General features: G+C 34.3%; 1 protein-coding gene across 1 annotated transcript in view; it reads right to left on the bottom strand.

Annotated features, from left to right (window-relative positions):
* The window catches only part of DMD (dystrophin), a 1,602,346-nt gene that overhangs the window by 1,335,704 nt on the left and 254,056 nt on the right, over positions 1-12,586 (bottom strand). Inside the window, exon 13 of the mRNA XM_069463910.1 lies at positions 5,922-6,045. Within this exon, the coding sequence (XP_069320011.1) occupies positions 5,922-6,045 (124 nt within the window). The remainder of the gene's footprint in view (positions 1-5,921; positions 6,046-12,586) is intronic.

The raw sequence follows: 12,586 nt of genomic DNA, 5'->3' as shown, positions 1-12,586 counted from the left end.
ATTGGCATCTCCTAAAAGCCTCCTCCTTTCATGACATCTTCTCCAATAATATGAAAGTAAGTTCTAGATTCCCTATGGTCCTACCCTGACTTTAGACGTAATTAATATTCTATTCACTTATTCTATAATGAAGTTTTACCCTTTAACAGAAAAGTAATTTATTCACCCAAATGTTTTTTCTGAGGTTGTTATATCCTTCATATTGGTTACAGAGCCTGTCTTAAAATGTGCCTACAGAGCTGAAAAAAGCAATTATTCATATAGTCAAATATTTATTTGGTTACGTACCAGGTACTGCATTAGACACTGGTATACCAAAAACAAAAACAAAACAAATAGGCAAAAACCCCAAACCAATTAAGTTTTAGTCCCTGATTTCTAGGAACCAACAATTGAATCAATGGGACAATGGCTGGAAATCAGTTTTGGTAAGTAAACAGGAATCAGATCATTGTAGGCTTCATGAGGGCAATATGGATGCAGCCAAAGACCATCAGGAGCACACCTCTGAATTAACAAAGTTAGGTAGATTTACGTGCTGTAACAAGAGAGATGGCATGTAATAGGGAACTATGGGCCGTGTCTCTAAGCGGATTAGAAAAAGCTTATTATAGGATCTGGGCTTGTGTTACGTGATGGGGGGATTAAGGAAGCAGGGCTTTATTTTGATTGGATACTGTAAGGAAGTGAGGCTAATTTTATGATTAGATGTTTTAAAAAATTCAACTATATGGCAGAAAGAATATAAAGAGGCTGAAGCTATCATTATTTAAAAAAGCATAATCTGTCATATTAATGAAGATGAGGGATATTTGGTCATTTGGGGTGGTTCGGACAATGCTATTATTTTTGTCTGTATTCAGATATCATTACAAAGTGGTCTTATTTTTATTTTTATTTATCACAACAATGAAGTACCCTTGTCTGTAATGGGGATTTTTAGCAACTGTTCATATTCAACAGGAGAACATCACAGACTAGCTGCATCTACCAAGGCAGTATCTAGCAACTCCAAGGCCTAACTGAAGTGCCAAGCCAGCTCATAGCTATAAGCAACTGCTTTTATCTTTCTCAAATGATTATAAACAGAGACATAACAGGATCATACTTATGTTTTAATAAGCTCACTTTGGCAGAGGTGATGTGGAAACTTCTAAAGGAATACAACATTAATAGCTGGGAAGACCAGCTAGGGGATTGTCATCTTAAACAGAAGTAAGCCATGATTATTAGCATTAATCAGTGTTGTGGTGATGGGAATAGAGAGAAACGGACAGTTTCAAGATCTATTAAGGGAGCAAGATTAATTGAACTTGTCAAAGGGTGGACTTGCGAACGGTAGAAAAAAATTTAGATGACCTAGTTAGCGTTCAGGTTTTTGGATTAGGTTGCTTGATGAGAGAAAGGAAAGAGAAAGAATAAAGGAGGTCTGGGGAGATAATGAGGTTTATTTTAAGTTTTCAGGAAAATGTTCAATTAAAGTTGTCTATTAGGCAATTAGATATATTGTCCTGGACTTTAAGGAAAAATATGAACTAAAGATGCATATTTGGAGAGGTCATTAGAAAATAGATGGTATTTGAATGGGAATGAATGAGGACATCCAGGGAAGAAAAACGGGGGAAGGAATGTGAAGAATATCAATATTAAAGGAAAATCGAGTTGGACCAAATCATCAAAAGTGTAAAAGAGGTAATCAGTATTTAGTGGTATGTCATCAGCCAAGGGAGGAAAGAAAGAATTTCTTGAAGGCTAAAGAGGTTAATAGAGTCTAGTTCTTCAGAGAGATCAAGTAAGATAAGGCCCGTAAATATTCAGATGTTTGTTTATAAGAGAGGAAGTTTTTCTCAAAGATGAAAAAACAGCAGCCAGCTAAAAGGCTAATGATAAAGACCCAGAAAATAGAGAGATATTGAAGATATGGGTGTGGAGATGAATGGAATTAAGTTCCTTAGTACATAGACAGTGATGCTACTGAGAAAACACAGAGAAAGATTATCCTCAACTAGTTAAAGCACAGACTCTTTTATGAAGGCAGATGGAAAGAAAGAGACCATCACCACAAATATACAGAATTTGAGAAATATTATTTTAACGAAAGTGGGAGGCAAAGTCATCTACTGTGAGCGGTAGGGAAAGTTTTAGGAGACCCACAAAATCTTGAAATAATTGTTGAGAGAAATTGAGCAGAAAATTTATTAAGGTTGCATGAAAAGCTTATGAAGAAGTACTGACAATTCTGTTAAAATGTGTTATTTAAGAAATGGAGCAAGGCCAGGCCATGACAACATCTATAGCACAAGCATACCAGTGGGTGGCTGAATTGAGGAGACGAGGGAAATGGAAATTTTGACAATAGCAGGAGAGCCCACATGGCTGCTAAGATTACTAAGAATGAAAATACAACTTGTGTGGAAAAGACTGTAAACCTAGAGCCAAAGTTTTCAATGAGAAAATAATATAAAATGGTGAATGATAGATGGCCACCACAGGCATGAACCAAAGGAAAGAGATTTTTTTTTTTTAATGTAAAGAAAGAGCAGTATCTTTGGAATTGTCCCTGTGAAGGAAACTAGCAATTTTAAAGGAGTGGGGTGCAAAAGAGGTATTAGTCATAGTGGTGATCTTAAGGATAAAAGTGCTTTCCATGTATGAATAGAATGATTATATAGAACAGAAGACTTGTCTTGAAAGAAAGATTTCACAGTGCACAGTGAGAGAGTGTGGGGAGGCACAAAGTAGAGGAAGTAAGGCAGAGAAAAAAGAGTGCAGAAGAGCACAGAGAAAAAGATACAAGAAAGGATAGATTCATAGAGGTACCTACACTTTGGGTGGTAAATGGATATTAGAGAGAGGAGAAAAGGAAGAAATAACTAGCCTGAAGATTTCCTACAGAACTTAGTAAAAAGTTGATTTGGTGTGGTTGTAAGCATAGATCTCAGAAAAAGCCCAAAGCCTGTTAATTATAATAGGTTTGGAATATTACTCAGCCATATAAAAAACAATGGTGAACTACCTGTTGTATTATCCCGGAAGGAGCTGGAGCCCATTCTTCTATGTGAAATATCACAAGAATGGAAAAACAAGCACCACATGTACTCATCATTAATTTAGTACTAATTTATCAACACTAATGTGCACATATGTGAAGTGACATTTGTAGGATGTTGGGCAGGTGGGAAGGTGAGAAGGCGATGGGTCAATTCACACCTGTGTGCTGTCTGGGGGGTAGGCATTCTTGTAGCTCTGATTGGGGTGATGCAAAGGCAATTTATGTAACCAAAGTGCTTGTACCCTGTAATACTCTGGAAAAAAAAAAAAGAAGAAGAGAGAACCATGTATATGCTCCAGATCCCCAGACACCTATCACATCACCTTTTGGTCAGAGGAGGCTACTTTGCTGTTTTCTTACTAATTTACATTACCGTGTGCTCACTTCAAGATTTGAATAGCTAGAATCTGTTAATTTGGCTAAAAATTCTGAAACTTGGTGACATTAAAAAAATGTGAGAGGGAACATCTAGGTAAAGTCCCAGACTGTGTCCTAAAATACTAATTCTCAAACTATTATGTACATAGAAAACACGTGTGGAAATTTTTAAAATGCAGATTCTGCCTCACCTAGGTCTGAGACTCTGCATTCTGCATTTCTGACACGCTCCCAGATAATGCCAATATTGGTTGTCCAGAGACCATGATTTGAGTAGAAAGGTCCGTTAGAACTCAGCTTTTAGGTAAGTACATTATGTTAATTATATGGATAAAACACATGGTCAATAGAGGAGGAAGAATTATGCTTGGGTTTAAAAGTTTCATTTTTGAAAATATATGAAAACTGAACTGATAATGGCCTAGGATATTCTAATTGGCTAAAAGCAGATGAAAGGAATAAATAAAGGAATCAAGTTAAAAATGAGTTGGTAATATTTAGCCATTTTTAATGGATGCCTAAAAATGAATTAATACCACTCAAATTCATGAGACGGGCCTCCCATGAGTTCAAAATAACCTATATAAGCTGACAGGTGAAGAAGTAAAAAAATTAATGTACACCTAAACTGAATATCCATCATCATTACTATGTATTTCTCTCAAGGATTTTTAATACATATACATTATATTTAGCCTCAAGGAAATGTCTAGGTAATTCATTTCATGTCCTGTTTTAGTAGGCAATTAGGAACGATGTTATTTCAAAAAAGGAGAGTTCAAATTGATAAAGGTGACTCATGAGGCATCAGAAAACCACTTATACAGTATTGTACATTTTTTAGCACTTTCAGTCTGTCATGCTGACACTATTGATTAAATGTAAATTGCTTCTAGGTAACTATATGATAACAGGAAATTTTTGAATTTATATTCCTGAAATGCTGGAATTCAATTTTCTTTCTAGATCAGAGATGTCATAAGATACAGGAATAGGATAACAAACAGATAACTACACGAATCAGATCGATAAAAAAAATTTAATTAGCCAATAAAATGCCCAAAGTGATTCATAGTTTGAGTGGTTGCATATGTCACATGAGCTTTGAAACTTATGTAGAGTATATCTTTTCTAATTAATTTTCTACTCATAGAATTTCCCTCAAAAATCATAACAAAGAGTATACCATCAAATAAGTATACTTTGAAAAATACATTTTGCTAATTTTCTACTATTTATTATATATTATTCTTCATTTTAATTTTAAAACTAAAACATTAACAACATAATCCTAGTTCCCATTTTTTGAAACTATTTAGAATAGTCTATTATAATGCTGACAAAAGCATATCTTATAAAGGTAATAAGAAACACAAAATAACTTTCCAATTTATAAATATAAGTGGTTAACTCTAAACTGTTGACAAAATTATCTCCCTTCCTCAAATAGCCTGAAAAATAGATTATTTTATCCCAGAAGATGTTTTTTGTTATTGTGGTTCTCCAAAAGTTCCAACCCCACAGCAAACATTAGCTATTATATGAGCTAGTGCTGTATTTGTAAAAATATAGATTTTGTAACTCATGAGTTCAATCCTAGAAGGATAAAGCAGAGTTAGTGTGCACACTCACATGTGATCTTTTTATAGCTAAAATTATTTGGCATTCATAATATTTGTTTCTTTAGCCTTCCCACTGTAGAGTATTTACTCTGCCTGTTAGAAATTCTCTTAGAAGCTGTTGCCAATCATATACCAAAAATATATCTTTTATAATCATTAAAGTTGAAAAATCAAAGCACTGATAATTTCCCTGATAAAGAAGCAGTTCTTATTAAATTAATAAAAATTCCTATTGTGAAGGTCAAAACCATAATGTCTCAAAAGGAACTAAAAACAGCAAGCCATCTGTTATCATAAGTAAATACTGAGAGAGGTTGGACATCTTTTATTTAAAGTGATACATGAGTATCTGGGAAATCTAAATCTTATAATTTATGACAGGTATTAATAACTATAAAGAACAACTTTTTAATGATAGTGAGAACATAAGCAGGGTCCTAAGCATAGTGTACATAGGAGTCTATTCTATTCTATTCTACTCTATTCTTTTTTCACTCTATTTTACTCTACTCTACTCTACTTTGGCTTGCAAGCTTGCTAAGGCCCATCCTTGAGGTAACAGAACAATATATGAAGGGAAATCAATATAAGTTCATGTTATAAAAGTATTAATTTACACTTAAATAATACACAAGTTAAAAAAGATTTATGAAAAGCATTCCTGGTCAGTCACAGATGAATATGGAAAGATTTTTCTAGGTTAAAATTTTATTTTGCTTGTTATCTAAAATATATTTTAAAGATATATTAAACAACTTTATATCATACTGCTTTAATCTATCAACTCTGATAGAATCAAAAATAACAAAGCACAGAGTTTACAACCAGCACAAAATAGGAACATGTATAAAAATTAATGCATAACCTACCTTGACTTTTTCTTTAAGGTCTGAGAAGTTGCCTTCCTTTCGATAGATTGCAAATTCAGGACTCTGCAACACAGCTTCTGAGCGAGTAATCCAACTGTGAAGTTCAGTTATATCGACATCCAACCTAAGATAGCAAAGAATAAAGGTCATTATTTCTTGATTATCTCTTTCTTCTATACAAAAAAAATCAATTTATCCACATCTATCATTCATTTCCCTATCTGAGACTCCTGCCCAATGCCCCTATTATTATTAATAGCACCACTATCTCACCCATCAGGTAGACTCAAATTTGGAGTCAGCTTTGACATAGAGTCTTATAAAATTATGGAGGTCATTTTATTCACCTCAATGTAGCAATCACCTGTATAGTATCTCCTATAAGCTATTACCTAGCCTTTGCTTGAATGTTTACACTGTTTGAAAAATTACTTCCCAAGATGATACTTTCTTTTTGGAAAGTATTTACAAGAAACTAAAAATTCCTTTTTGTGGTCCCCATTGAATCCCATGTCTGATATTCATGTCCTCCTGTATTCTCTAAACATATTGACTCTGGGTTTGGCCATGTGACTTACTATGGCAAATGGGATATTAGTAAAAGTAAGGGCTTTCTATTGTGAGAAAACAACTACTATAAAAGGAGTCTGATCACTTTGAGGTGACTATGCTTTAAGGGAGCTTGGTCTATCCAGGCAGAGAAGCCACAGGGAGGAACATGAAGCACCAGGCATGTGAATAAAGCCTTCTGTCACCTTGTGACCTATTGCAACTCCAGCTGAAAACAGCCAAATAAGTGCTCCAATTGATACCATGTAGAGCCAAAGAAATGCCCACATTGCAGAATTATGAGAAATGATGCATGACCGCTGTTTTAAGCCAATGGAATACTATTAAGCCTTAAAAAAGGAGAGTCAGTTATTTGTGACAACATGAATGAACCTGGAGGACATTATGCTAAGTGGTATAAGCCAAGCACAGAATGATAAATACTGCGTGATCTTACTGGTATGTGGAATTTTAAAAAGTTGAATTCATAGAAACAGAAGAGAATGTTGGTTTCCAGGAGCTTGTGGGGATGGGGAGTGTTTGGGGAGATACTGACCAATGGATACAAAATTTCAGTAAGGAGAAATAAATTCAACAGATCTATTATACAGCATGGTGATACAATTAATAACACTGCACTATGTAGTGGAAATTTGCTAGCTAAGAGAGTAGGTTTTACATATTCTCACCACAAAACACTGATAAATCTGTGAGGTAATGGATATATTAATTAGCTTGGTTTAACCATCCACAATGTATACATATATCAAAATATCAGGTTTACACCAAAAATATATAACATTTTAAATTTTCAATTACAAATAATAAATATTAAAATAATTTTTAAAAAACTTTAAAAAAGCATAGATTTTAGAAGAGTCATGGTTATGTCATAGGGTGGGAGACTATCGAAGAACCACTTGAAATTTCAGGGGCAATTCTGAATGTATGTACATTTTTCTTGAGAAAGAACTCCTACATTATATCAATATCAATAAAACATCAATTAAAGGGAATTTAGAGCTCCTCTAATCTAACAGTATATTAAACAAAGCAAACCAAACCAAACGAATGTCCCCAGAAAAAATAAATGACTTACTTAATTTTCATGAGAAATTTGTAGACTAGAACAAAGATACAAGATTTAAGATTCTAAATAAAAGCACTTTAATCACCATACTATATATTTTCATTACAACCCTCAAATATTTGAAATCAGCTCTTTGAATCCAATAGAAAATACTTGATCATCAGCCTATCCTACTCCTAGCTACTTCAGTGGGTATTCCATGGTTTGTTAATATCTTAGTTTCCTTAAAATTTGGCACCTAAAGGGAATATATAAGTAGTATATAGTATAGCGGGGAAGAATAAACAATTATTGTCTTGTTTTACAGTACTTTCATTGATGCAGCTAAAATTTTAATCAGTGTTTTCACTTCAATATTAGACTTTCAACTCACATTGAAATTTAGTTGAGTTAAAACTTCTAGGATTTTTCACACAAACTATCATTAAGCCATCTCTATCACACTTACTATCACAAACTTATGAACTGATTTCTTAAACTGAAATTTCAGGACTTGCATTGTATAAACCATTCAGAACATTTTGTGTTAGTTGCAAGTTATTTTAAAATTAAACTAATGTAGGACTTCACTGAATACAAAATCCCAACAAAAAAAAATATTCACATTTTATACTTCTACAAAATCCTGCGGTTAGGTATTACCGATCTCACTGCCCATAGAAGGGGATGGAGGTTCAGGGAAATTAAGTTAATTGTCCTCTGACTCTTAGTACCATGGGTCAGAAATTTAATTCGTCTAGTTCACCATTACATCCTTGGCCTCAAGGAGGCCCCGGTTCATAGAATTAATTATTTATCATGCTGTCATTTACCAAGGCTACCCAACTAGAAATTGAGGGAACAGGAATCTGAATTCCTCCAAATCCCATGTCATTGAAAGTCAATACTTTCTTTCATTTGTGTGTGCATTGTAAATATTTATGGATTTTTATTTTATCATATATGGTTGTTGTTATCTTTTGTATATTTGTCTCATACACAAGTTTAATTGTTGGGTTCCTATTTCTTCATTCATGTTTATTAAAAAATAGATTCCTGTTGAATGCCGTAAAACATCTTTCTCTCTCTCTCTCTCGCTCTCGCTCTCTCTCCCTCTCTCCCCCCCTTCCTCCCTTCATTGATGTTAACTCATTTAATCCATAATCTTTGACAATGGTCATTCAGTTACCCACCAAAACCAGTGAACTATATGTCGACCATCAGAATATCTTAAGAGAGACATTTTTGCTTTTCCTTTGGCCCAATATAAAAAAAGCCTACAAGTATTCATTTGCCAATGCATTGGACGGACCAGGAATGCTGGATGTTAATACTTCAGGAATGACCCTTAAGCAGTGAGAGCTTGGAGCTGGTAGATGAATATTGCAGCTCTCTTGCCCCTTAGTTGGACAATCTTAAAGTATGCTACACACAGTGTCTCACAGAGTTCCCTGCAGGATTGAGCCCCCAGCAATAACCTGATCCCTGTTCTTGTATCATCCTTCATTGGCTGCATTCTTTTTCTTAGCTCACTTTCTATCTTGTTTCCTGGGATTACTTTACAAATAAACTACTTGCACCTAAATCTTTGTCTCCAGATCTACTCTTGGGGGAACCCAAACTAAGGCCATGATCAACAGCCTCAAATGAACCCAGCACCCTGCCATACTTATTTTTCCCCTTGAGCTCTGACTCTCCATAGGAAGTATTTAAAACTTTTTTCCAAAGCTCTCAAAACTCCGACCCACCCTCTTTCTGTAGCTCTCTCAGCAGATGACCTTGTTATCTAACTTCCAGAGAAAAGTACAAATATCAGACTAGACTTTATCCCACTTCCTATGTCCAAACATTCTATTATACCTGCATGTGCAGTCACATTTTTTCCCTTCTCTTATATTTGAGTGAGTTTCCCTTCTTTTACCTAAAGTCAGTCCCACTACGTGAATTTTGAACTTTAATCTCTCACTTCTTCTCAGGCATCTGAGTCTATCAATGTTCTATTATCTATTATAAATTCAAACCCTCCCTCTCACGTGCATTCCTCATAGGAAATTTAAACATATTTTATTGACTCCTATTTTTTACAAACAACCCGCCCCTATCCCCCATGTTCACCTCTATTCATTCTCTTATCTTCCACAAAGGCAAACTTTTTGAAAGAGTTGCCCAGTTTACTGGATATATTTTCCACTTCTTGTTCGCTAATACACTTGGTATGGGTTCTTATTAAAAACGCTGCCTGATAAAATGATCATGTTACTGAAGTTAATGGAAAGTTTTACTTTTTTGCTAACAACACTTAACACTGTTGACCATACTATTCTTTTTGAAATTCTCCTTCCTTTGACTTCATGATGCCATTCTAATTTGCCTTCTATTTCTACGATCACCGGTGATTTTTTTTTCTTTGCAGGTCCATTCTCCTTGACCCTATCATTATACAGTAGAGTTTAAGACCTAATTCATTGTCAATCATCTTCTACCCTACTATATTATTCTCTCTCATTAGCATGAGGTATCTACTAAGTGCTTACTATGCACCAGACATAGTATTAACTCTACAAATAACAGAGATGAGAAAACATTACTCAACATTATCAAGGAATTTGGTTTAGTGAAGCATTCATTTGACAAAATAAAAATGCTTTAGACACAGAACTGGGGCTCCGCTCATACTGGAACTTTTTAAAATGGTAATCAGAAAACACCTTCTCAATAAATTAGGATTAAATCAGCTTATAGCCTAGGGGCTCTGCCAAGTATATTGGTTATCTCCACATAATGAAGGCTTTATGGATTCAACACCATGGTAACTGTCTGCTTGTTACTCTACTCATAAAGATTTTAAGGGAGGCCTGGATACCAGTTGGCACATCTTTCTAATATATCAGATCAATTCAGGCAACAGGATGTGAAATTCTATAGAGAAATCTTTCCTCATTCAATTGTTTTTGTTTATCTTATTTCATAAATTTGGAAAAGGATTGCACAAGGTGCTTGAACTTTCCTTTCACATAAGGATCCCATGGGGAATAACAACACTCTTTCTTTGATTTATAGATTTTTGAAAATAGGATTTCAAATTTTGCTAGGACAGTTGTGAGCAGAGTGTTTGGCCTAGGGGAAAAAATCTATTCATAGGCACACAGGTTAATATGTTACACTTCCTTTCTGAAATGGAACAAAGTAAAATATCAATGAGTTTGTAGTATTCATAGTTGTTGAACTTTTTTTCTATCATCATTGTGACATCTTGATTCCATGGGAAATAGGTAAAGACTAAATCCAATTCTTACAAGATTCAAGCTCTGAGGTATTCCTGACTTAATCTTATTTTTACATATTTTTTCCTTTGCTTCCATTTAAGCTTATTGTTTCAACTATATCCCTGATTTTCTTGCTAAACATTTTTTCTGTCTGAATATAATGTGTAGTCAGTCTACACTACAATATCTGACATTTATCACCATCTCATAGAGTTCTGAGAGTTAACTGTCAGATGCTAGCATCATTTCCCCTACGATATAGTGCCAATAGACATCCCCATCTCTTCATGCCAGTAATGAGGATGGAAGGGTGAAGGGGAAGCAGAGGCAGGGTTTCAAAGGCCACCCATACATTCTCATTGAGTGCCAATGGCCTACATGTAATGCTTAGGCTCAGTGACATTTCTAACACACAGTGAATGCAGTCTCCTTCCTGGATCCTCCTCAGACCCTGGCTTCCAAATAACAATTACACATTTATTTTATTCCTTGTCAATTTGGCAGCTATTGCTTCTTCACTCTCTGTGGTTTGTCCTGTAATGCTCACGTTTTTTAATGCTATTGACTATTCTTCAGATATCCCTACTGAGATGTACGGCACATTAACAGACTCCTCTGATTTAAATCTATACATGTGTATGCATTGGGTGCTATCTACCATTCCCAGTGCTTTGCAGGCAATATTTTCCATCTTGCTTTGTATTACTTGAGGCTGGGTATTTAATCACCAACTAAAGATATCATACAGATGTAACTCAGTTACTTTCTTAAAAACCCTCAAGGAAAGCACTGAAGAGTTACTTTCAATACCACGTTAAATCTTAGATTCTGTGCATGTATTTTTTTTCTTTATAAAATCACTCACTTCTACTAATTCTTTTTTCCCATTTTTAAAACTTTTATAAAACTAGTGTTAATGAGCTTATATATCATAAGTTGCTCATAATGGGCTTCTATACCCTAAGATTCAGTCCAATAATATATTCCTCATTACTTATCTAACTCTCCTCATACACTATACTCTGTACTTAATATACTTCTATATGTCATCACAGACTCTGTCACTTAAATCCAGTCTAACTTTATCCAACTTAAAATCTCCTTTATCTAACAAGAAAATTATGACTTCTTATTCTCTGCTCACAAAATGTTCTTTTCTCCTGTGATTATTGATGAATACTCTGTCCTATATCCTTCAAGTATATCTTAAAATCACATCTGTATTATTTATGATCATAGGTAAAATGACAATTTTTCCTTCTTCACAAATATACTCATTACAAACTCCTAGAATTAAAATTTGTAAAGTCCCATTGTACAGGGCAATCATGTCTTTGAATTGTTTTTATTTTCAAAAAAGTTTATTAATAAACCAAAATTGTTTTTCAAAAAGATCTTCAGTTTTTGAAATTTTAAAATATCAAAAGGCATTGTGCATATAAATCAAATATTCAGAAGATCAAAATTTTCCTCGAGATTGTATTATACAAATAGACTCAACTTCATCCAGTTGAATTTCCCATAAAGAAAATGGAAATTATGTTGATTACACACCCTATGGTCAATACTGGGAGATATCTGTGTGTGTGTGTGTGTGTGTGTGTGTGTGTGAATGTTTAAAATAAATTAAAAGGCAAAAACACAGAAAAATATCCCTAAGAACTAGAAAAACACTTGCCATTTAAAAAGTTGTCAATTTTTTATTGTCAATAGCAAATCCTTGTGTGGAATTCATGCTATATGATAGCTGTGCTAATTATGTTAGAAGAGCCTCTTGATAG

The sequence above is a fragment of the Eulemur rufifrons genome, chromosome 30 (genome assembly GCF_041146395.1).
Source record: "Eulemur rufifrons isolate Redbay chromosome 30, OSU_ERuf_1, whole genome shotgun sequence".
NCBI lineage: Eukaryota > Metazoa > Chordata > Mammalia > Primates > Lemuridae > Eulemur > Eulemur rufifrons.
Note: the sequence above shows the minus strand (reverse complement) of the source record. Positions and strands in the feature narration are given on the sequence as shown.